The 25,924-nt window shown below is 41.0% G+C and overlaps 1 protein-coding gene, 1 long non-coding RNA gene and 1 pseudogene across 3 annotated transcripts in view; 2 read left to right on the forward strand and 1 right to left on the reverse strand.

Moving 5' to 3' along the window:
• Positions 1-936: 936 nt before the first annotated feature.
• On the reverse strand, positions 937-25,205 carry LOC149435038 (uncharacterized). Its single transcript, XM_089663076.1, has 4 exons — positions 25,102-25,205; positions 11,798-12,103; positions 11,554-11,667; positions 937-7,671 (listed from the first exon to the last, which is right to left on the reverse strand). The coding sequence occupies exons 1-4, from the start codon at positions 25,136-25,138 to the stop codon at positions 7,661-7,663; spliced, it is 468 nt and encodes a 155-aa protein (XP_089519202.1). The 5' UTR covers positions 25,139-25,205; the 3' UTR covers positions 937-7,660.
• On the forward strand, positions 7,656-7,750 carry LOC149435039 (U6 spliceosomal RNA; annotated as a pseudogene).
• Positions 19,645-25,924, forward strand: part of LOC149435040 (uncharacterized) — a 214,676-nt gene continuing 208,396 nt past the window's right edge. The window contains exon 1 of one of the 2 annotated variants that reach the window (XR_016308567.1): positions 19,645-20,051. This is a non-coding gene — a long non-coding RNA (uncharacterized LOC149435040). The remainder of the gene's footprint in view (positions 20,052-25,924) is intronic. The other variant, XR_016308568.1, reaches the window with a different exon arrangement.

The raw sequence follows: 25,924 nt of genomic DNA on the forward strand, positions 1-25,924 counted from the left end.
AACTTGGGCACTGCCCGAGGGCCCGGGGTCAGTAGGGGGCCCCATGAGATGCCCCTGGTACCTTTTTTCATAGGCTTTTTTGAGTTTGGGCAAGGACACAGGGGCTCCATGATCCCCTATTGCCCGGGGGCCCCATGAGTTGTCAGTTCGCCCCTGGATGGGGGGAATCAAGCAATATTCTTTCCTTACACCTTCGATGGAAGGAATGAGAATTGTATAATCTTTGGCCTGCCTAAGGGTCGGTTCGCATCTATGCAGGTTGCGTTTGAGACGTTTTTTCACTTGCACTTTTGCCACGTTTTTTATGCGTTTTTTTTCTTTTTTTTTAAAAAAAAGAAAAACGCATAAAATGCATAACACATCAAAAATGCATAAAAAACGTGGCAAAACGCAGCAAAAATACAATACATGCTTTTCTGCAGCATTTTAATTTAAGTCTATAGTACCAAAAACGCAACTTTTTGTGTTCAAAAAAGTCCCTGACCCTTTCCAGAAAAACGCACAGGGTGAAAACGCACAGCTGTGAACATGACATCATGTTAAATGGACTGTACTGCGTTTCTGCGAAACACAAAACGCTGCAGAAAAAACGCATAGGTGTGACCTAGGGTCAAGGGAATATCCCATTGCAAAGTAAACCGTCTATTTGCCTTCAGTAAATCAATGCCGTAATCGTGTTCTATTTGTGCTGAAGAAAAGCCAACTTAGTTCCGCTATTGAAAGAAAATCAATGTTTCCTATTTTATTATGTTTGCTTTCTTAGATATGTCTGGGATGGTGATCCCTCCCCCCCTTTCTGAACTTTGCAATATATTCAGAAAACCTTTTTCTTCTACAATGAATAATTGTGGAAAGACAGGCACAGCACGTTCCATAAATCACAGCTACCATCACCTCAGTATACTCATGTAAGGTAAAAAGAAAAATGGACACAACAAGGATATATACGATTTTTATTATAAATAAATTTCAACAAGATACCAAAAAATTCAATAAAAACAATCCAGTATCCCATCAAAAATATAATTAGAAATATGTAAATACCCCCCACCCCGCTACAAAGCCAATTAAAAAAATTATTCAGCACATTATATTATCCTTCAAAACTATACAATACGTATATACATATATTTTTATATTGCTGAAGTCTGCACCAAATTTGTAATTATTTTAAATAGGCATGTGATCAAATCTTAAATAAATACAATATACTTTATAATTTAAAGAAATATATGGATATGTTTATATATATATATATATATATATATATATATATATACATATATATAAATTAATCTCTAAAAAAGAAAAGCAGAAAAGAAGAACCAGATCCCCTAATGTAACTCCGCCTAAATCTTTTTCTCAGTTTTGGATACAGAGGGGAAGGATTAGGGGATTGGATTGTATCGACGTCTGTGTCCCCTCTTGAGAGTTTAATCTTTACTTCAAGTCTTGGTGACCACGGCCAAATTCTATACTGCAGTATGCTATCACTGAAAGTGCAAGGGTGCTAAACAGTCAATATCAAGAGTACTATACACAGTCAAAGTGCCTAATTCCTGAAAAATGTACACGTGAAAATGTACACTATTGAGAAAACTAAATGAGAACAACAATGAAAGTATATAAACACAAATAAAAAACACATGACAGTAAAGGACCCAATGAATGTAGCCACAATCAATGTAGAGCACTATGAAAAAAAATGTTTGTCTTGAATGTCTCTCCTTTTGTGAGATCCCAGACATTTTTGGCATTAAAGGACTGGCAGTGGTTCACTCCCTTGCCACCATTGATTTGGCCTTTTACATTCAGGAATACAAGCAGCAGTCTACACCAGCCTTTCTTAAACCAGGGTACCGTCGGTTCCCTTCAGAGGTTGGTAGGAGTTTGTTGACTTTATCACCAATATAAAGGTTATTCTTCTTCTGTCTAAACTGTGAGGGCCAAAGACTCACTGAGCAAGCATGTAAGGTGTCCTCCTTTGCTGCCCAACAATGTAAGGGAGGTGCTTCTCCATTGTCCATCAATGTAAAAAATTTAAGCGGGAGGGGGCCCTTTCCACTGAACACAAAAAAAGAACAGTCTTCCTCCAGCTGTCTACTAGTGTTAATGGTCCCTTATCCCACCAACCAAAAATGTTAGAAGTCCTTCTCCACTGACCGTCAATGCAAAGGGGGTCTTCGTTGACCACCATTGTAAGGATGTCTTCTCCACTAACCACTCATTTAAGAAGGCGCTTCTTCAATGACCACAAATGTAAGGGGAAGGGGCCTTCTCCACTGATCACAAATGTAAAGGGCATTCTTCCTCCAAATGTCCACTGGTGTAAATGGTCCCTTGTCTCAGTGTCTAAAATGTTAGAGGGCCACCAATGTGAAGAAGGTCTTCTCTGCTGACCACCAATGCAAAAGATTCTGACCACCAATACAAGGGGGTCTTCTCTACTGACCCCTACTTCAGGAGGGTACTTCTTCACTGTCCCTTAGTGCACAGGGGATTTCTCTTCTGGCTACCAATGTAAGGCAGGGGGTGCTTCTCCACTGGTCAAAAAAGTGAAGGACATTCTACCTCCAACTGCCCACCAATGCAAATGGCCCCTTGTCCCACTCACCAAAAATGTTAGAGACCCTTCTCCACTGATTACTAAAGCAAGGGAGGGGTGGGGGGGATGTATTCTCCATTGATCCCTAATTTAGGAGGGCACTTCTGTATGGGGAATTTCTCTACTGACTAGCAATGTAATGGAGGTCCTTCTCCACTGATTCCCAATGTATGGAGAACCATCTTCACTAAGCACCAAAGGAAGGAGAACCTTCTCCATCAACCACCAATGTAAAGAGAAGCTTCTCCACTAACCACCAATGTAAGGAGAACGTTCTCCACAAACCACCAGTGAAATGAGACTCTTCTCCACTAACCACCAATGTAAGGGGACATTACAAGTTTCATTGTCGGCTTTTCCTGCCTGATAATTCTTTTTAATTTTGTACTTCATGGTTTTTATTATAAAACTATAACTTGCTGGCCATGCTGAAGTCCTATGAGCTGTAGATATAATCAACTTTAGGAGAGATTCCCTGAGATCTGAACATTATTTCTAGGGTTTCTTTTGGGGTGAAATGGTAGAGAAAGGCTGGTATACACTTTCACACATTACAGATCTATAAATATAGCAGCATATTAGATGAGAAAAGATGGGGCACAAATTGACCACATTTTACACATTATTACTAGAATATGTAAATGGACATTACAATAAATAAACAAATATGAAATAAATAAATCTGTATACTCAAAAGTAGATGTAAGAACGATTCCATTTAAATGAAGAAGACAAAACAAAAAAAAGAGCTATTAATTTTTTGAGCCACACCTTGTCCTTTGTTCTGAGTCATGGTGACCTCTGTCACACCCAAATGGTATTTAATTTATGTCTATGATGGTTCTTTATCTAGGTCTAGGCAGGGGCGGACTGACCATTTGGAAACTCGGGCACTGCCCGAGGCCACGGGGTCAGTAGGGGGCCCCATGAGATGCCCCTGGTACCTTTTTCATAGGCTTTTTTGAGTTTGGGCAAGGACACAGGGGCCCCATGATCCCCTATTGCCCGTGGGGCCCCATGAGATGTCAGTCTACCCCTGGGTCTAGGTACATCTTGTAGTAGTCAAATGTTACTAATTTCTACCAGATATGTTTAAACAATCAAAAATTAAAGCCCACAATGGTCAGCGGTGCTTCTCAACTGTATTTTAGCTCCTTTCCTGGATAATATCACCCTGAGCAATGCCTGTTGGCTTCTCCTTTGTTCTGAGTCATGGTGACTTCTGATACACCCCAGGAGTATTTAAGAAGTAAGTGCCTAGGTCACTTGAAGCCACAGTGATAGTAAAAGACTGGGTACACACAGGGAGAAAATCAGCCAAAAACAGTTGGTTTGGAAGACCAATGTATGTATTGCTCCCTGTCTGACAGAAGCCAGTCTCACAACCGGCTTCTGTTGAACGAGCATGCTAGAAAAGCAGTGTGCACCCAGGTTAAGAGGGGAACGGGGGCAGAAGTAGCTCTCAAGTTCATGGGTCACAACTGACAGCAAACTCTCAGAGTAAAGGTGACAAGAACCCAGAGAACTCAGCAAGGCCAGGCTGGGCTTAAGTAAAGGGCAGTAGGTTGTTCCCACAGATAAGGGTGTGGGACACAGATATTTCTTGGGAAGAAAACCTAAGTGGACTGACTGCCAGTTTTGCCTATTTCCAGGGAAGAAAACCTAAGTGGACTGACTGCCAGTTTTGCCTATTTCCAGGGAAGAAAACCTAAGTGGACTGACTGCCAGTTTTGCCTATTTCCAGGGAAGAAAACCTAAGTGGACTGACTGCCAGTTTTGCCTATTTCCAGGGAAGAAAACCTAAGTGGACTGACTGCCAGTTTTGCCTATTTCCAGGGAAGAAAACCTAAGTGGACTGACTGCCAGTTTTGCCTATTTCCAGAGGGGTGCTTGTCCCTGACAACATCCACTCTGAACCGGAAACAAACCATTCATGTTGTTGAATTCTGCCATTCAGATTTGATATTTAAGATTAAATGGACCTTCCAGTGAGCTACTGGGCAGCACAGTGGCTAAATGGTTAGCACTTCCGCCTGCCAGTACTAGGGTCATTAGTTTGAATCCCAACCATGGCACCACCTACCTTGAGTTTGCATGTTCTCCCTGCGCCTGTATGGGTTTCCTCCCACATTCCAAAGAAATGCTGGTAGGTGAATTGGATCCTTTCTAAATTGGTCCTAGTATGTGTATGTATGGATGTGAGTTAGGGACATCAGATTGTACGCCCCTTGAGGATTAGGGACCTTAGATTGTACACCCCTTGAGGGTTAGGGACTGATGTGAATGTATAATATATATGTAAAGTTCTGTGTAAATTGATGGCCCTATACAAGTACCTGAAATAAATAAAATTAAGGTTAAAATGACCTTCCAGTGAGCTACCACCATCCATGGGTTATGAATGTGTTTGAAGATATCCTAGTTTCATTTTTTCCAAATAATTTTATATGCCTTTAAAGCTGAACTATGAGCACAAAAAAGTCACTAAAAGTGGAAGTTCAGCCAAAATCTAACACTAAACCTACTCCCTGCCCCAATCCAAGCCTAATCTATCTAAAGAAAAGATTCTTATACTTCCCTATTCTGAAGCCGCTCCGTTCCGATCCCCATCGGTGGCTTCTGTATAGAAAGGGGAAGCCAACGATAGCTGGGAAATTATTATGAGATGATGTCATCCATAGACTAAGGCTGGCCATACATTATACAATTATCTGGAGATTTTTGGTTTAGATTTACCAAAAACCATATAATAGGAGGACAAACCTAAACAACACTTTCAGTTGTATCCAATTAGGATACACTACAGTTGAAGGTAAATCTAAAGGAAATTGGGCAGAAAATTGGAAGATAATTGTATAATGCATGGCCAGCCTTACTATGGGGCATCAGTTGTCAGCTGCTTCAGAATAGATGAGTATAGTGATCTTTTCTTTACAGGGTTAGATAGATTGGGTTTTAGAATGGATTTGGGAGTAGGGTGAGTGTTAGATTTTGGTTTTAGGTTTTGGCTGAACTTCCACTTTCACATCTGCACCAGATTAGGCACTCTCCAGCTTTATTAAATCAACACAATTGCTTGCCTGCTCTCAGTTTTCTCTGCCAGAATGACGGACTCCCGTGCATGGGTGCAGGATTATGTCATTCCCCTGCAAGTGAAAAATCTGGCACCTGGAAGTAGTGGGGGGATGACAGTGGCCGGCGGGGGGGGGGGGTATCTACCAGGATGAGTATTTTGGGGGGGTCATTTCTGCTTTAAATGATTATAAAATTCTTACTTCTGTCTTGCTGTTTGATAAATGATATATTATGTCCTAAAACTCAAGTGTGACTTGATGAAAATACTACAAGAAGCAGCACAGGGTACATTTCAATAGGTTAACCGTTTTACTGCCGCGAAGATATACTGCTGCAGGGCAGCAGGGTGTGCAAAATCACATATATATATGTGATTTCACATTTCCGGGTAGGGAGCGCGCATGAGCCGTGCACGCGCCTTACCCGCGCCGCTATTCGTGGCTCAACTGTCAATCACTGGGTCCCGGATGGTGATTACTTGCCGGCACGCGGTGATTGCCGAGTATGGGGGCGGACTGACAACTCATGGGGTCCCCGGCAATAGAGGATCATGGGACCCCTGTGTCCTTGCCCAAACTCAAAAAAGCCTATGAAAAAAGTACCAGGGGCATCTCATGGGGCCCCCTACTGACCCCGGGCCCTCAGGCAGTGCCCAAGTAACCAAATGTTCAGTCCACCCCTGGCCAAGTAATACCGATGGAGAAGAGACCTTTATGTAAACTATACAGTTCTCTCCCCTGTCATCTTCAGCACACTGCTTTGTATGGCTCTGCATAGTAGATCTATGCAAAGCAGTGTGCTTACAGTGAAGCACAAACACACAGCCTCATAGTAAAACACACACAGCACATAGTTAACCCTTTGATTGCACCTCATGTTATCCCTTCCTGCCCAGTGCCATTAGTACAGTGTCAGTGCTTTTTATTAGCACTGATCACCATATTGGTGTCACTGGGGATATCAGTGACACCAAGACAGTTCCTCCCAGTGTCAGAATGCCCGACGCAGACCCGCTATAAGACGCTGATTGCCATTACTTGTAAAAAATTCCAGTATATATTCCACCATTTGTAAATGCTATCACTTTCACGTAAACCAATTAATTTACACGTATTGGGATTTTTTTTTAGCAAAGACATGTCGCAGAATACATTGCCCTAAATTTATGATGAAATTTGATTTTTTAAAAAAAAATTTTCGGACATGTTTAGTAGCAAAAAGTAAAAAAAATATATATATTTTTTTTTTTTCAAAATTGGTGGTCCTTTTTTGTTTATAGCACAAAAATAAAAACCGCACAGGCGATCAAATACCACCGAAAGAAATCTCTATTTGTGGGGAAAAAAGATGTAAATTTAATTTGGGTGCAGCGTTGCATGACCGCGCGATTGTCAGTTAAAGTAACGCAGTGCCGTATAGCAAAAAATGGCCTGGTCAGGAAGGGGGGGAATCCTCTGGAGGGCAAGTGGTTAAGAACCAACATACTTATACAACACTAATAATAAATAACAGTTGTCTGACATTAGACTGTCCCTTTAAGAAAAATAAAAGCTGCCTCATTGACCAAAAGGGAATGTGTGGAAGGAAGGACAGACATCCTACGACACTATTGGTTAGTAGTGAAGCTTTGCCGGATCAGAACAGTCCAGCCTTCAGGAGAAGCAGAGGACACTGTAAGTAGAAGCAGATATACATCTCTGGGGAGCCTGCATGTCAGTATTATAAAGTAAAAGTCTCTTTAACAAAGTTTGTTAGATAATCTATCACATGCGATGGCAAAAGAAAGAATTTAAAATTTAAAAAAACAAAAAGTGCTCCCCAGGAATTCTTTTTCTCAGATCTTACATGGCCCCATCAACAGAATGTTGCAGTTTGTAACCTTTCCATCTTTGGAGCTGAATGGAACTGAGAACTTCCACAACTGGTGCACATGCCATGTTCCCCAGCCAAACATACAATTGGCCTCCAGTATTCCGTGTCCTAGGTACACACTAGAATTAAAAGGATATAGAGAAAATTAGCATGACCCTTAAGAAAGGATGACACATTTGTGAAGCATTTCATAATGAACTTCATTCACATTGGAAACAGGTTTGTCAGTTTTTAATACTACACAAATATTCTGAAGAAGATGGCCTCAGGCTGATATTCACTGGCCTGCCTCGCCGCTGGCTATCCCCGCTTCAGTCGATCCTGAATACGGCTGCCAGACTCATTCACCTTTCCAACCGCTCCATCTCCACCACCCCCCTCTGCCAATCCCTCCACTGGCTTCCGATTGCCCAACGGATCAAATTCAAAATCCTAACGCTGACGTACAAAGCTGTCCATCATACTGCCCCGAACTACATCACTGACCTAATATCCAAGTACCACCCAACACGCACACTCCGCTCCTCACAAGACCTCCTTCTCTCTAGTTCCCTGGTCTCCTCCTCCCATGCCCACCTCCAGGACTTCTCCAGGGTGTCACCCATCCTCTGGAACTCCCTGCCCCAACCCATCAGATTATCACCTACTCTCCTCTCCTTTAGGCGCACCCTGAAAACCCATCTCTTCAGGGAAGCCTACCCCACCCCCTGCTAACCTGCCGACCTCCTCCACTCTTCCTACCACTCCATCCCCCACAGCTATCTCCTCCTGTGCCACCATCCCCTCCCTCCTAGATTGTAAGCTCGAAAGAGCAGGGCCCTCGATCCCCTCATGTTTTGCATTGTATTGGTATTGTTCTGTCACATGTTCTGTCCCCCTTTGTAATGTACAGCGCTGAGCGAACTATTGGCGCTTTATAAATACTGTATAATAATAATATTCATTGGACACATTTGGAATGGTTGATTCATAAACAGTCACCTGGGAAGTAGAAAGAACTTTTAAGGTTCAGTCATCCAGGTCAGGGGTCCACTGGGTCACATCTGGCCCACTACAAGATTTATCTGGCCTGCAGAAACTGTCCATGACAATACCCAGGCTGGCTGGCAGTGGACTGTGTATCATAAAATGGAGACTGGTGCATCTACCCCAAGCCAGCCATGGCCCAGTTTCCCTTATGGACACTCCTAAATGTAAGGGAGTTTCTAATGGGCACTCCTAGATGTAAGGGGTCACTCTGATGGACACTTCTGGATCAAAGGGGGGAATCTGATGGGTGCTCATTGAGTTAGGGAGGACTCTAGTGGGCTCCCCTGTATGGAAATGAGGACTCTCCTGATTGTAAGGGGGATTCTAATAGGCACTCCTGGATGTACAGTAAGGAGGGACCCTTTATTATAAAACTGATTTTATTTTCTGGGTTATTAATATTTGTAAAATCCACAATGTTGCCCTCTTACTGAAAATTTTGGAGACACCTGATCTAGGTTAAAGGTTAAGATGATTTCAGTTTCAGCCCCCTGCTGGCTTCCCATTTCTCTTGGCAACTCCAATGGCAAAGTCTTGTCATGGTTCCTACCCAACTTGGAACTTTGGTTATTCTCACCCATCCTGGGATATTAGAACCCCTATGTATTATAAGCATCATCAATGCTCCTACATAATAATTTACACAGGTGCGTAGACCTGGGAACCAAATGTAAAGCTCGTGTCTCAAACTGCAACGACATATCAAACTGCAGCAATAAAACAAAAAGTATATTGCAGAGAACCAGTTCCTGGATGTGTTGGCTGCAATAGTTATCTTTTTATGTTTTTATTCCAACATTTTCATCATGGTAATCCTGCCATTAACACTATATCTATGGAGATGGTCACCCAGGCTGGACGTCAAACACATCCAGCTTGTGTTCGCTTACACCCCCCTACCAAAAATCCCATCCGCTAAAACAAACAGAAGGCGATTCTTTCCCCTCCATCTGGGTGGATCAGATCAGAGGGCAGTCAGGTGTAGACACGCAACTGCCCATAGAGCAGAGACGACTGTGTCCGGGTTTACTCTGCATAAGTGGAGCAGATATGGACCTGTGACCTGCCCACTCTGACAAGTGCGGGATCAGCGAACAGATGCTCTCTGAGCAAAGCGGAGTCCACCCTTTGTGAAAGGGGCCTTAAAGTTTCAATGAACACTGAGTGGAGAGGTGCATAGAGTTCAGCTATGCTCAAACATGCATGCCCTGATGTCAGAGAATGAACCATGGAGGAACTGGCATAGCTGCCAATACTCAATATGGGTGTGCTAATGTGCACATGAGCATGCCCGTGTGAATGGGTGCAATCGCGCACACCTGTGTGCAAAGCATTTCAGATTCTGGCACCCAGTGGCCTATTTAAAGAAAGCAGGGTAGCCCGCAAGCTGCTGGATGATCGTCAACCCCCAGTATCCTATGCTCTTGTGTTTCTGTATTCTTGGATTTCCCATTGTTGACCCTGCTTGCTCTTGGACCTTTCTTGGCTTCTCTCCTGGCTCTGACCTCGGCTTGTTTATACGGACTTAGTTTGCTGCCTGCTTACTGCATATGACCCCAGCTTGATCTTGACTACACCTCTGTTCCTGACTGACTTATCGTGTATGACCTCAGTGCTGGATCCTGACTCTGCACGGTCAAGACTTTATCTGTACCTCTAAAGAGTCACCTGCCTTGCTGACATCGCTGCATGGTCAAGTCTCCATCAGGTTCCTCATCTACTCTGATCTTCAGGCAGCTTCACAGCGGGCAATCCATGCTTCTCCACTTCCAGGGGAGCTCTACACTCATCTGCAAGGGAAGCCTTCTCGTCTCTTCTCGTCGCTACCTCCGACCAGGTATGTGACACTTGCTCTTGGTCATGTGACATCTGACAAACCTAAAATATTCTACATTCTGAAAGTTCAGGGTGAAATATCCCTTTAAAGCTCATTACAGTTTGTGGATTGCCATGCCAGTTGAAATGATATCTCACCACTTAATTTCCCAAGAGATATAAGAAGCCAGAAAGTGGCCAGTATCTGCCAAAAAATAAATTATCTGTTTGTTTGTTTTTTTTAACTGGACCTCACAATAACATTTTTTGGACACACCACTCCTGGATATAACATGTTAGAAAAGGTAACAAAAAAACTGCTAACTTTCTACCTAGCTTCTGAAGGATGCCAAGGTACGAGTGACAGCACTTTGCCTTCCCTGACATACTGGGAAAGCCAAGGATCATAAATGAGGTTGTGCTCTTACGCTGTTACAAGATGTAAGGGGTGAAAATTCAGCAGTCTTTTGCTGTTTTGTTTTTTGTAGCATATTTACCTGGGGGATGTCTACTAAATAGCAGTCATGTGTCTATGGTAGCGAGCCCTTATGGATCGCCAAATTGGGGTTCCCCAGGGCGCAAAGTCTAAGCTCCAACCTGCCTCTTTACCAGGGCCCCTGATAGTGGGGCCAGAACTTAAAGCAAGCTGGTCTTGGGTCAACCAGCTGAGGATGTGGACACCCCTCACATGTGCAGAGTACAAACCGCATGAGACAATGGGAAATCCAGGAAACAAGCCAAGGTCAGGACAGGCAGCAGACAAGCACAGACAGAAGACGAAGTTGAGATTGGTGCAGGGGTAGTCAGGCACAGGATACACAAGAAGTAACAAACAGGAGTCCAGAGAACTATGAAGTTGCTCGGTAACAAGGGCTACACTGAGCATATCTTATAAAGGCAAGCAAACTAGAAGGTGGGCTGGAAAGTGATGGAAGGGAAGGAAATAAGAGCTCACAAAATAGCAGGCAACACCCATAGGTGAGCACAGCCAAACCACACATGTGAAAGGAATCAGGGTAAGAAAGGTACAGTAAGAATACACAGGCAAGGAACTGCAGGCTAACTTGTGACCATTTTTAAGGAGGCCTGCTGGAAGGTCTACCTGGCATTTTGCATAAATCAACTTTAAACTCATACTTTATTGTGTCTTTACTTACCTCCATACAGACAGAAAATTCCAATGGCCATAGCACAGAGGACAGGAGGCAAGGAGAAGATGGTGATAACAGTAAGACAACTGCTGGAACTGCTGGTAACCCCATGTACAGGTTCTGGTGAAGAAAGCACAATAAGGAAAACAAAATTACACATCCATTACCAATTACAATTTTTTTCTATCTGCAGCTATGTGTTGGAAATGTTTTTCCTGGTTCTTAACTTATCAAGCCTTCACTGACTCACCATTGATGATGACTTTGTAATTGACATCATAGTGCACTAGTTGATCGTTTCCATTCATTTTTTGTACAGCAAATCTGAAATCTTGGCCATCGGCTTTTGTCCATTTCTTCAAAATGATAATGTTGAGCTCTGTGTTGAACTTGAGGCGACCTTTGTATGCATTTCGGGCCTTTAGACTGCCATGATAAGTCGCCATGTGTTCACTGCCAGCATAGATGTCCCAAACCCCAGCTAATGTTGGCACCGGGAGGTGAAGATCAGAGCCAATCTCAGCAGTTATCAAATGTGGTTTTGAAGCGACAACCGCTGCAGAGGAAAACACAGGGAGAGTATTTAGAATGTCTTGCTAACTGACTGGTTGATGGTAGATGCCGGTTTATACATATAAAATCGGTAAATATACTTGAAGAATTTACACATTTTACATTGTATGTAAGCCTAATAATGAATTTCTCTTTTTGGACTCCTATGCCACTGCAACTTTGCTTTTTTCCCTGGATCACCAGCTCCCATCAGGGTGTAAATCAGGGTGCCCATCAGGTGTGAATCCCCGCTCAGCTGCAGTAATGAATGGACCGCACAGCAATGGCATCACTGATGTAAAACCAGCTTTAATAGAGCAAGTTGAAGATTTGTAATATATAGTCTGTCCTGTTCACCTTCTGCCCCAATGCGTTTCGGCCGATAAGTGGCCTAATCATGGAGACCTTAAAGCTGATTATAGATCGGTGACACCATCAATGCAGCCCATTCATTTCTACTTAACAAATTTACATTCTCTTGTTTTCTCCTTTCAGTCTGTTAAAGTGTTATTAACGGCATTTTTTAAAAAATAACAAACATGTCATACTTACCTGCTCTGTACAGTGGTTTAGCACAGAGCAGCCCTGATCCTCCTTTTTGAGGGTTCCTCGCTGGCACTCCTAGCCCCTCCCTTCTCTTGAGTGCCACCAGAGCAAGCAGCTTCCTTTGGGGGCACCCAAACAGGCTCACTCTGAAGCCGCTGCTCTGTGTGCCATTGACACACAGAACCACAGCTGGGCCCCACCCCTCTCTCTCCTCATTGACTCTCTGGCTGAGATTGACAGCAACAGGAGCCAAAGAGGAGGGAAAGTCCCTGGAGAGCCAAGGGTCTCGTGCACATCACTGTATTATGATGAGGCTCAGGTAAGTATTAGGGGGGCTGCTGCAAACAGAAGGTTTTTTTACTTTCATGCATTAAATGGATGAAGATAAAAAAAACCTTGAGCCTTTACAATCACATTAAATATATTTTTGGAAGTTGTAAAAAGAGGGCGCAGTGCTAAGAGAAATACAATTATCCCTGATACATATACATATAGCAACATATATATAAGAATGTGTAATTAATAAGTGCCAAACATTGTGCAAAAAAGCATTAAAAAGTCCTTAAAAAGTCCTTAGAAATAATAAATAATAAAATGGTGATTCAAAAAACGTGTGCGTCTTCCGGTGATCAAACAACTGAATCATGCACTCACCAGATGCATAATTCAAATATGCATGTAGATGATATCCCGATATCCAAGCGAAGTTATCTCAAAATCGGATATGGGATCATAGGATCATCGTCTAGGCACATCTGTCCATCCAAGTTCTCCTTATGGATCGTGTGTTTCCACACTAAAACACCTCTCAGCTGTCTCCCCAGGTGGCTCTGCGGGTAATGGACTCAGCAAGGTCCCAAGAAAGAAAGCCAGGATGGTGTGATATCGTTTTTAAACGGAGAAATTTATTGATCCAAAACAAAAACAAGGACTGAACAAACAAAACTGACCATAAAGGTGTACAAAGATGGCCGCCGCTCCATGCGGTGGCGTGATGTCTGGGGTATGCTGCTCTTACCCTGACGCGTTTCGTGCTAAATGCACGTATTCATAGGGAGTGTGTCAGCTAACCAGACATCCACTCAAAGCCCTGTATAAATAGTGTATGGCAATCGCATAAGCGCGACCGCCATTTTCCCGGCGCTCTCGCGCATGCGCAGAACAGACATTATTACGATGTCTGCAAAAATCACGTCTGCATAATAGTCCAGCGCCATTTTGTTATAGTCTCATCTATAACCACCTACGGCTAGGTCAGCCGCAGACACGCCTGTGTAATGACACAGCGTCATTTTACTATAGTCCTTGGCGGCTGTTAGCCATAATAACACAGACAGAGCAGAAATGGAACACAGGACGAAGTTGAGATTGGTGCAGGGGCTAAAGGCTGTAAAAAATGATCAATGTATTCACCTGCTCTAGAACACAGTGAACCAATGCCACTGATGATAGGTCTTCCTGGGGGATTGGTCATACTTTTATGTATTTTCGGCAAAATATAGAGTACAGGTAGTCTCGGAGCAGAGGGGCATAAAAAGTCTTTCTCTTTTTTATTAATGATCTTATTATCATAGCCTTTGCATAAAATCGTTTTCAATAATTTCTTATATGGATGAAGCGGGTTCTTCGATAAAAGGGAATAGGTATCCTTATCGCTCAAAATGTTATTAACTTCATTGATGTAGTCAGTTTTAGATAGAACAACTACACCGCCCCCCTTATCCGCTGGTCTTACCACCAGATCTTTATTTTCTAACAGAGAGTCCATTGCTCTCTTACAAATAACGTTAGTTCTCGCTTTCTTTACTTCTAATGTGTTAAGATCCTTTAGGACTGTATCACGGAATGCATTGATATAAGTTAGTGACTGTGTAGGAGGGTTAAATAACGAAGCATTCCTCAAATGAGAATTAATGCTAGTACTTATGGAATTATTACGTATAATAGGGTTAGTCAAAAAATACTTCTTAAGAGTTAATTGCCTGACGTATTTCTTAACATCAATGTAAGTTTGGAATTTACTCAAAGTTGCTGTAGGTGCAAATTTTAGACCTTTACTAAGAAGATTAAGTTCATCTGATGATAATTCTAATTTACTAAGATTAAAGATGCCTACTTCATTTACATCTTTCTTTTTTTTGGGTTTGTTGACCCTCTGGCCTCCTCTTTTTCCTCTCCGTGGGCACTCCTTTTCTGTGCCCGTCCTGGGCCTAAAAAAGGCTGTTGTATGTGTTTACCCTCATTTTTCTGATTACCAGAATGGGAGGGGCCAGCTTGTGGAGTTCTAGATTGTTCATAATAAGGTCTAAAACCATGTTTTCTGAAGTTACGGGCGTTATTTCTTTTATTTCCTGGAACATACGGTTTATGATGATGTTGGTAATAATTATTATCATTGTTATTACCATTATAGTAAGGTCTCAGGTAGTAATTATTCTTATGTTGTTGCCAATTGGGGTGCCAATTATTACTTCGTGAACCTATGTTATGATCAGTCATAGGATCCAAAGCATCATACCTGTTGGATATAGGCACATTGAATTCTGTACGACGTTTCACAGGTGTTTCATAGTAATTATTGTTACTTTTATTATGGATGAAGATAAAAAAAACCTTGAGCCTTTACAATCACTTTAAATATATTTTTGGAAGTGTTTTGTTATAGAGGGGTTGCTTTCTTGCCATTCAGGGTGGCACTTTGTGGGGTGATGTGGGATTGTACCATCTTTCCCCTGTTAAGAGAGGGGGGACTCTCATAGATGAGGACAAGGGGGTTTTGGCCTGTGTGGGAGTGGGGGGGGGAGCGCTTGGAATTATTGGAGAGGGAGGGTTGGGACATGTGGGTTTGGTGTGGTGGTACATGTGGGGGGTGGGGTTGTCTACATCTTTTGAGAGGGAAGGGACATATGTACTCTGGCAAGGTAGTCTAGGTCTGGGTGGTGGAATTTTTAGACATTGAGGTTTGGCTATGAGGTGTGTGGTGGTTCCACATACTTGCAATGCATGTCATACATTTCTTATTCATTAAGTTTTTTTTGCAGAGGTAGCCTATTGGCTGTTCATGCCTTGTCTTTTCTCTTTTTTATGAAAAGTGTTTTGTTATATTTCTGACCTCACAACCAATGAACGGAAGCTAGCTACCTTAATTTTCCTAGCTACAAGTCAAACCATAGTCAGAGTCTAGAGATGGTCCACCCAGAACCTGGAGGTAAAGCGGTGGCACTATGATTCGTGAGAAACCTACTTCTATACTTTATAAACCCATTCAAATTTTATGAAAATTTGGTCACCATTGAGTACATTCAGGAAATTAAACATGACCACTTGTTACATATTCACTCAAGTCCTGTGAGGTGGGACCCTACAAAGGGGTCCCTAACACTCCCCCCCATTCCTATGTCACCTTTCCCACTCTCCTTTTCTCTCGCTTCTTTTTACTATTTCTTGCACTTTGGCCAGCATCATAGCTCCTTCTTCCTTGACTTTTAGCTTTTCCCTCCCCTTACATTACCAATATACATATAAGGCTTCCTGGGCAAACCATGATTTTTCAGCCATACTCCCCCCCCCCCCCAGTGCCACTCCCTTATTTATGTGTACCTACAACTGTAGCTTTTTCTTTTGCTGGCCTTAGTCTCTATCATGCAATGATAAATGTGATCTCTTGCCTCCTTGCTTTGATTATTTTGGCACAAAGCACCTGCTACCACTGGGGTTAGCCAGAGATTTCCCCCCAATTCCTGACCTGCTGACAACAGTTGCACCAGACAGAAAGTGAGGGTAGGAGGGGACACTGACAAAAAAAAGAGGTTTTAGCCTTCCTTCACTCTGCTAAAGAAAAACATTTTTATTTCTGTCTATATTCCAAAAATTATTTAAAAAAAAGTCTGTCACCAGGTTATGGCTCCCAGGATCACCCCACCAAGGGAATGGCTTGAATTGACAATGTATGATAAAGTAGTCAGGTCCAGGCAGGGGTTGAGGCGGGTGGTAGGTGAGAAAATAGTGAGGTCCAGGCAAGGGTTAAGGCAGGTAGTAGGTGAGAAATAAGTCAGGTCCGAGCAAGGTTTGAGGCGATTGTTAGGTGAGAAATGAGTCTGGTTCAGGCAGAGTTTGAGGCGGGTGGTAGGTGAGAAAGTGGTCAGGTCCAGGCAGGGGTCAAGGCAGGTGGTAGGTGAGAAAGTAATCAGGTCCAGGCAGGGGTCAAGGTAGGTAGTAGGTGAGAAAGTAGTCAGGTCCAGGCAGGGGTCAAGGTAGGTGAGAAAGTAGTCAGGTCCGAGCAGGGTTTGAGGCGGGTGGTAGGTGAGAAAGTAGTCAGGTCCAGGCAGGGGTCAAGGTAGGTGAGAAAGTAGTCAGGTCCCAGCAGGGTTTGAGGCGGGTGGTAGGTGAGAAAGTAGTCAGGTCTAGTCAGGGATCGAGGCAGGTGAGAAGATAGTCCTGTCCAGGCAGGAGTTGAGGGAGGCAGCAAGCAAGAGCATAGTCAGGCCTGAGGATAGGTCTAGGAAGGCAGCAAGAGAGTAATCAAATAAACCTGTTTGGCAATCAGGTAATCTCCCAGGCAAGTATGAAAGCTGTTTGCACAAGGGTAGCTGGTGACATGGCGCAAGACCAGCCACTTAAAGGATTGGTTCGAGGACAACCCATCAACCTTAGTATGGATTCTGGAAGTCCTGGCAGGGATTCTGAGAGCACTGTAACAATGAAAGAGTAGATACAAACGTAACATTGTTACGTTTGTATCTCTCTATCTTGGGTCTGTTCAATGTTTATAAAGAATGTTACTTTGTATCTCTTCATCTCACGTCTGATCAATGTTTATAAACAATGTTACCTGATAGCTCTCTATCTCCCGTCTGATCAATGTTTATAAAGAATGTTACTTTGTATCTCTCTATCTCCCATCTGATGAATGTTTATAAACACTGTTACTTTGTATCTCTCCATTTCCCATCTGATCAATGTTTATAAACACTGTTACTTTGTATCTCTCCATCTCCCATTTGATCAATGTTTATAAACAATGTTACTTTGTATCTCTCCATCTCCTGTCTGATCAATGTTTATAAAGAATGTTACTGTATCTCTCTCCATCTCCCATCTGATGAATGTTTATAAACAATGTTACATTGTATCTCCCCATCTCCCATCTGATCAATATTTATAAACAATGTTACTTTGTATCTCTGCATCTCCCATCTAATCAATGTTTATAAACAATGTTACTTTATGTTGGTCTATCACAGTGGTGGGCAACCTTTTTTTTCAACTGAGCCAAATCTCGCCAAAACCATGATTGAAATTTATTTTGAGAGCCACATTTTTAAAACTGAAAATACATCTCCCATATAGTAATTCATCCCCCATAGTGTAATTCATCCCCCATGGTGTAATTCATCCCCCATAGTAATTCATCCCCCATATAGTAATTCATCCTCCATATAGTAATTCATCCCCCATATAGTAATTCATCCCCCATAGCAATTCATCCCCCGTATAGTATTTCATCCCTCGTATAGTATTTCATCCCCCGTATAGTATTTCATCCCCCATATAGTATTTCATCCCCCATATAGTATTTCATCCCCCATATAGTATTTCATCCCCCATATAGTATTTCATCCCTCATATAGTATTTCATCCCTCATATAGTATTTCATCCCTCATATAGTATTTCATCCCCCCATATAGTATTTCATCCCTCATATAGTATTTCATCCCCCCATATAGTATTTCATCCCTCATATAGTATTTCATCCCCCCATATAGTATTTCATCCCTCATATAGTAATTCATCCCTCATATAGTATTTCATCCCCCCATATAGTATTTCATCCCTCATATAGTAATTCATCCCTCATATAGTATTTCATCCCCCCATATAGTATTTCATCCCCCCATATAGTATTTCATCCCTCATATAGTATTTCATCCCCCCATATAGTATTTCATCCCCCCATATAGTATTTCATCCCCCCATATAGTATTTCATCCCTCATATAGTAATTCATCCCTCATATAGTATTTCATCCCTCATATAGTATTTCATCCCTCATATAGTATTTCATCCCCCATATAGTAATTCATCCCCCCACATAGTATTTCATCCCCTCATATAGTATTTCATCCCTCATATAGTAATTCATCCCTCATATAGTATTTCATCCCTCATATAGTATTTCATCCCCCCATATAGTATTTCATCCCTCATAAAGTAATTCATCCCCCATATAGTATTTCATCCCCCCATATAGTATTTCATCCCTCATATAGTAATTCATCCCTCATATAGTAATTCATCCCTCATATAGTAATTCATCCCCCCATATAGTATTTCATCCCCCCATATAGTATTTCATCCCTCATATAGTAATTCATCCCTCATATAGTATTTCATCCCTCATATAGTATTTCATCCCTCATATAGTATTTCATCCCCCCATATAGTATTTCATCCCTCATAAAGTAATTCATCCCTCATATAGTATTTCATCCCCCACAGTACTATTCCCCCCCCCCCCTTCTAGTAAGCCAAGTCCCCCGTGTCAATTCACTTACCTTTTGCGTTCCTCTCGCTGTCTTCCCGCGCCGTTTGGGTCTTCAGGGCGGACTGTGAGAGGAGCCTAGCTCCCCTCCCCTCACGTTCGGCACGCTGCCCCGCCTACACACATCCTGACAGCCACATCCGTAGGCCGGATTAAAAGGTCCGCGCGGACTTTTGGGGCTGCCAACCGAGAGGAGGCAGGGGAGCGGCCGACCGAGAGGAGGGAGGGGAGCAGGCGCCCGGCACACAGAAGAGCCGCATTAGACTGGGTAAAGAGCCGCATGTGGCTCGCGAGCCGCGGCTTGCCGACCACTGGTCTATCACATCAAATTTCAATAAAATAAATTTACAGTTTTGTTTGTAAAATGACAAAATGTGGAAAATGTCAAGGGGTATGAATACTTTTCAAGGCACTGTACATTGTGGTAGATAGGCAGGCTGTTTGTTTCTCTATTTCTCTTTGAAGGAGGTCACACCAGCTCCACTGCAGGGGTGGAGTTCCACTAACAGGAATTACAGCTGAGACCTTCTGTGTCTGTGGACTTTCGGGCGTCTCTCTCTCTCTCCAACACGAACATTTTATAACTTGTCTCTTCTACTAGAACTAAAGGAATATATTTTAGAACTCATCTCTTCTCACTGAACTGAAGGAATGATTTGTATAACTTTTCTTTTCTCATGGATTTAATGGATGACCTTTTCACGACTTGTCTCTTCTTGTGGATTTACAAGAATATCTTTTTATAACTTTTCTATTATCTGGGATTTAAATGATTGTCTTTTTACAACTCATCTTTTCTTGTGGAACTAAAGGAATACTTTTTTATAACCAGGAAGAAGCTTGATCCTGCACTTTTTTTCTACTGTAAGTGTTAATCATTCTGTTTGGAACTGTCAGTGTTAGGAAGGGGGAGGGATTACGAAGTGTCAAACGCCATTGCAAGGCTGGGCTCATAAATCTGATAGGAAACTTGTATGGTAATGACAAACTGCTATTACAGGTGCTTGTACAGCGTCATCAATTTACACAGCGCTTTACATATATATTGTACATTCACATCAGTCCCTAACCCTCAAGGAGTGTACAATCTAAGGTCCCTAACCCTCAAGGGGTGTACAATCTAAGGTCCCTAACTCACAGTCATACAGACACATACTAGGGACAATTTAGACAGGAGCCAATTAACCTACCAGCATGTCTTTGGAGTGTGCGAGGAAACCGGAGCACCCGGAGGAAACCCACGCAGGCACAGGGAGAACATGCAAACTTCAGTCAATAGAAAGCAGGAATAAACAGGTGAAAGCATCAAACAATGCTAATGCCTGTAATATACCAATAAACAAAAAGGGCAAATTAACCTGGAGAAACTATTATGTGCCTCTTACCTCTTTACCATAGGCTCACACCACAGCATGTAACATAATTTCCTATGGGACACGTTCACATCTCTGCGTTTTTGCTCGGTGCGTTTTTTGGGAAGGGTCAGGGACTTTCAAACACAAAAAGTTGCATTTTTGGTTCTATAGATTTCGATGGAGATGCTTCAGAAAAGCATGCAGTGCGTTTTTTAGGTGTTTTTGCTACGTATTTGATGCATTTTGCATTTTAATCTGCCCAGTAACAAGTACAAAAAAAGCAAAACGCATGAAAAATGCAGCAAAACCGCATGTGAAAAACGCACCACAAAACGCACTGCAGAAACAGTTCAAATGCAAACTGCATAGGAGGGAACAGTGCCTTATTTGAAATAAATTAGTGTCAGAACCTGTGTAAAAAAAAAACGTGTTCTGGTTTAAAGGGATGAGGTGGCAACCCTACAAATAATGTGCTATAACTTGCTGGACTGAGCCTAATGTCTTCTAAACAGAAGGTGCTCAACATGAATCAAGTAAACCCCTTTATGAGTTCCATAGCTCACATTGATGGGAAATACAGGCGTACCGCGATTTATGAATTGAATGCGTTCTGCGGGACATTTTGTATTGCGAAAAATTGTAAACCGAAACACGTTTTCCCATAGGAATGCATTGAAAACAAATTAATCTGTCCTGGAGGTCAGAAAAAAGTGAAAAAAAAAAGTTTTATTTGTTCAAAACTTTTTATAAAGTGCACTTTAAAGGCATAAATACTGTACAGGGATATAAGTACAAAAGCAAATTGTAAATGCATTGAAAACCAATTAATCCGTTCCGGAGGTCAGAAAAAAGTAAAAAAGAAAAGTCTTTTATCTGTTCAAAACTCTTTATAAAGTGCACTTTAAAGGCACGGGGCCGGCGCTATCAATCCTTCGTATTGCGAAAATAATTTGTAAACCGAGGCATTATTTTCAATGGATTTTCATTCGTAAACCGAAAATTACATTAACCGAGGCGTTGGTAAACCGAGGTACGCCTCTAGTCATAAAACAGTGAATGTGACTTTCACCAAGCAGGTGGTGAATCAATCACTGCTGTATAAAAACACATGGAGGGAACAGTGAATGCTGGATTTTGCTTCCTATCCCAGAGATACAATAAGTAGAAGAAAGCTTCCAAAGTAAAGACAATCGTCATCAGAAGAGGCTGTCCCTTTTGGAAGATTCTCACAATGCCCCTTTGTCAGTGGCATTTTCCTGCCCTTTTGCAAGTTTGTGTCTTTTAGTGTTTTCTTTACCCAAAAAATATTTTTTTTGGTCAAAAAAAGTCCAAAAACGCTGGTTTGTGGCTGTGTACAGCATTTTGCAGCATTTTTCAGCATTAGAGTGTTATTACAGCTAAAAATCTCCTTTAGAAACCCACTAGTCCTGGGTTTTTTTCCCAGCCAAAAAATGTCCCTGCCAAAAAAACGTTGATTACAATCTATGTGTGTATGGACACATAGGATAACATGCTGGGGGGTTTACTGGCTGTAGAAAAAAAGTCAACGGCCAAAAACAGCCGCTGTAAAAACATCCAATGTGCATGAGGACTCAAAAGGAGTCTTAACACTTAACACTGAAAAACGCAAGAAAAAAACAACAAAAAAAAACGCAGTTATCCAGCATTTATAAGCCTCAAGTTTTTGTGGGAGTATAGTTTTGCCAAAAAAAAAAAAAAAACACTAAAAAACGCAAAAGCTGAAAAACGCTAATGCAAAAATCACTAAAAAAAGTGACAAAATATGCATATTTAATGTGACATTCTACAACTAATGCTACTGACATTTTTATAATGTCCAAAGTGCATGAGACTTAAAGGTGTATTCAGTTTAGTGGCAGGGGAGTTTAAAGGTAGGAAAAAAAATCACATGCATTCAGGAGAGCAAAAAAAATGCTCAAAAATGAAAAAAAAAAAAAAAAGAGCAGTAGCACACATAAACACACAGTAGCGTGTGTTAATGCGTTCTAATAGCTGAATTCTGGCCAATAGAATGCATTAACCTCCCTGGCGGTATGATTCTTTCCGATTTTTGGTGCTGAAAGCGGTACCATTTTTTTGCATGGAAATATGTATTTTTTTATTGTAGGCTGTAATTTTTAGGAAAAACTCACTGAAATCTGTCCGAACAAGAGTCTAGTAAGCATCCCGGGTATGATAAAATTTGAAACACAAAATCATAAATTATAATTTAATAAATAATCATAAAAATAATATAAAAATAATAAAAAATTTAATTCAATAATATAATCAAACCAAAAACACTGAAATGTGAAATAGAGCGCCAAGTTCGCACATTGCTGAGCTCAGTCGCAAAATCGTTTTCAGTGTCTGATGAGGAATTTCCCCCACGAATCATTATCACTCAATTCTGCAAGTGGTTCTGATTTACTATCACTGTTCTCTAGCTGATCTAAACCGCTTTTGACCTAAAGGGACACTTTTTGGACGCCGTGGACATTTCTCAGTTTCCAGGCAGAAAGAACAGACAAAATGCAGGCAGGGCGCAGGACAAAGCACTCGGGACACAATGTATGTGAAATTGGTTGAAACAGCAATGTTTTACTGTGTAAAATGTAAAAAAAAAAAAGACATTTTTTAAAATTTTTAAATTTCCCGCCGCCGGCGGCGCCCGTACGTCCCGACGTCACAGGGACAGGACACAGAAGCCGGATGCCGGCATCGGCCGGAGGAGATGGCCGGGGACGCTGCAGGGGACACATCGTGGGAGCGCAGGGTAAGGTAAGTGAAGAACACATGCCGGAGCAGCGCCGCATGGGATTCCCGAGTGTAGCTCGGGGTTACCGCTTTTGGTACTGAAATGTTACCCCGAGCTACACTCGGGAATACCGCCAAGGAGGTTAACGCCAAATGTGGAATGCAAACAACGAGCATGTTAAAACACAGCTTTTTATCACATCCTGTGTGGTTTTGGGCTTATTATTATTATACAGGATTTATATATTATTATTATTATTATAATACAGGATTTATATTATTATATATTATTATTATTATTATACAGGATTTATATATTATTATTATACAGGATTTATATTATTATATATTATTATTATACAGGATTTATATATTATTATTATACAGGATTTATATATTATTATTATACAGGATTTATATTATTATATATTATTATTATTATTATACAGGATTTATATATTATTATTATACAGGATTTATATATTATTATTATACAGGATTTATATATTATTATTATTATTATACAGGATTTATATATTATTATTATTATACAGGATTTGTATATTATTATTATACAGGATTTATATATTATTATTATATATTATTATTATCAATACAAGAGGGTTAGGAGGGCCCTGATCCTGGGAGCTTACAAATATAAAAGGCTTCTCAGTGTGCATGAGACCTTAGCTAGCTTTTAAGGCTCGGTTCACACCTATGCAGTTTGCGTTTGATCCGTTTCTGCAGTGTGTTTTGCAGTTGATTTTTTCCGTTTTAGCACATGCGTTTTTGCAGCATTTTTTATTTTCTAGGGTAGGCAGACTTAAAACACAAAACAAATCAAAGACGTGGCAAAAATGCACTACATGCTTTTCTGCAGCATTATTATTATTATACAGGATTTATATTATACAGGATTTATGGCGCCAACAGTTTGCTCAGCGCTTTACAATATAACGGGAGACAATACAGCAACAATACAGTTCAATACAAGAGGGATAGGAGGGCCCTGATCCTGGGAGCTTACAATCTAAGGGGGATTTCCATTGAAGTCTATACAACCAAAAACACAACTTTTTTGCATTTAAAAAAGTCCCTGCCCCTTTAAAAAAAAATACACTGGGTGAAAACTTGTGAACCTGTCCCATAGTAAATCATGTTAAATGGACTGTTGTGCGTTTTTGCAAAATTCTGAGGAAAATGATTAGGTGTGAGCGTGGGGTAGTATAATGTACCTAAAGGTAGAGTAGATAGAAAAAAAAAGTTACTGGTGTAGAAGAAAAAAGTGAAAAAAGGAATGAGTAGATGGAGAGAGAGTGATGAGAGGAGAAATGAATTGTACACCCTTTGAGGATTAGGGACTGATGGGAATGTACAATATATATGTAAAGTGCAGTGGAAATTGACAGCACTATAGAAGTACCTGAAATAATAATAAATAAAAAGGTGAGAAGATGGAACACTAGAGGAATAATAAGAACTGGAAAAGGGAGGTAGTTGGGGGAGGGGGTAAGGGGTTTGGAAAATTTGTAATAAATTGTAGGTGATTATGTATAAAAATGTCTTTGGATTTTGTAAGATGCAATTAATACAAGTATAATAAAAAAAAAAAAGTTACATTGTAAAAAAAAAAAAAAGTTCAGTACTATTTTTTTCTGTATTGATTCATTTAGTAGAAGTGATAAAATAATTTACTTGTAATATTGATTTCAATTTCACAATGTAGATGACAAATTCTACCATAAAGCAAAGTTATCAAAAAAGTTTAGTAACTATAATTCCATGTTCAACAAATGACTTACATATCAGTGTGAGAAAAAGTATTATTATCCGAGGCATCGTGCTATGGACTTCTCTCTTCTTAAATGCGTCCGACTTCTTTGGCTTTCTCCTGCTAAATGAATCATTATGCTTTCCACTGTGTTGACTCCTCCTCCTCAAACAAGACTTTGTTTAGTTACTTACTACTGCTACTGTAGTCTCAGGCTCCACTTACATTGGGGGGGGGGGGGATGGTAAATTCATGTTAAAAATGTGAGTTTTTCAGCTTTTTTTTAAGCGTTTTTTGCATTAGCAATTAGCGGCATTTTCCCGTGTTTGCGTTTAGCATTTTTTTTTTACCAAAAAATAAAAATTTTTTTTTGGTCAAAAAAAGTCCAACAACACCGGTTTGCAATTTACAGCATTTATATGATTACGGAAAACAAACAATTACTTCTTATCAATGTGAGATAACAGGCCCTAAGGAATTCATACTGAACCTTACTCAGGAGTATATGTAATCCATCACCTTGTAAAACAACTCATACCGTTTAAAATAGAAATGAAAGGTAACACATTTGTGTATAGATATAAAAAAAAAACAAATACATTTTTTCCCCCTTTTTATAAGTGTAGCACTACCCCCTATGGAGTCGCTAGAAGATTCGGGTCCCCCTATAGTCCTGCACAGCCAGGCAACACGCATTTCCTTCCAGACTTGCACTCCAGAGACAGTAAACAGTCCTCAAACTTGTTTTTTAAAAAATTTATTAGGGGATATAACCGCTTGCCCACCGTCCTATAGTAGATATACTGCTACAGGGTGGCATGGGTGCGCAAAATCACATATACATTATATATATA

The sequence above is a fragment of the Staurois parvus genome, unplaced genomic scaffold, assembly GCF_062004578.1.
Source record: "Staurois parvus isolate SC_StPar_1 unplaced genomic scaffold, SC_StPar_1.0 ptg001621l, whole genome shotgun sequence".
Classification (NCBI taxonomy): domain Eukaryota; kingdom Metazoa; phylum Chordata; class Amphibia; order Anura; family Ranidae; genus Staurois; species Staurois parvus.

Bases quoted from the DNA above. Each gene is read 5' to 3' on its own strand.
- LOC149435038 (XM_089663076.1), bottom strand. From the start codon at position 25,138: ATGCCTCGGATAATAATACTTTTTCTCACACTGATAT. The intron at 12,104-25,101 runs GTAAGTCATTTG...TTTCCTCTGCAG, and splicing joins ACTTTTTCTCACACTGATAT to CGGTTGTCGCTTCAAAACCA. The intron at 11,668-11,797 runs GTGAGTCAGTGA...TTTCTTCACCAG, and splicing joins TTACAAAGTCATCATCAATG to AACCTGTACATGGGGTTACC.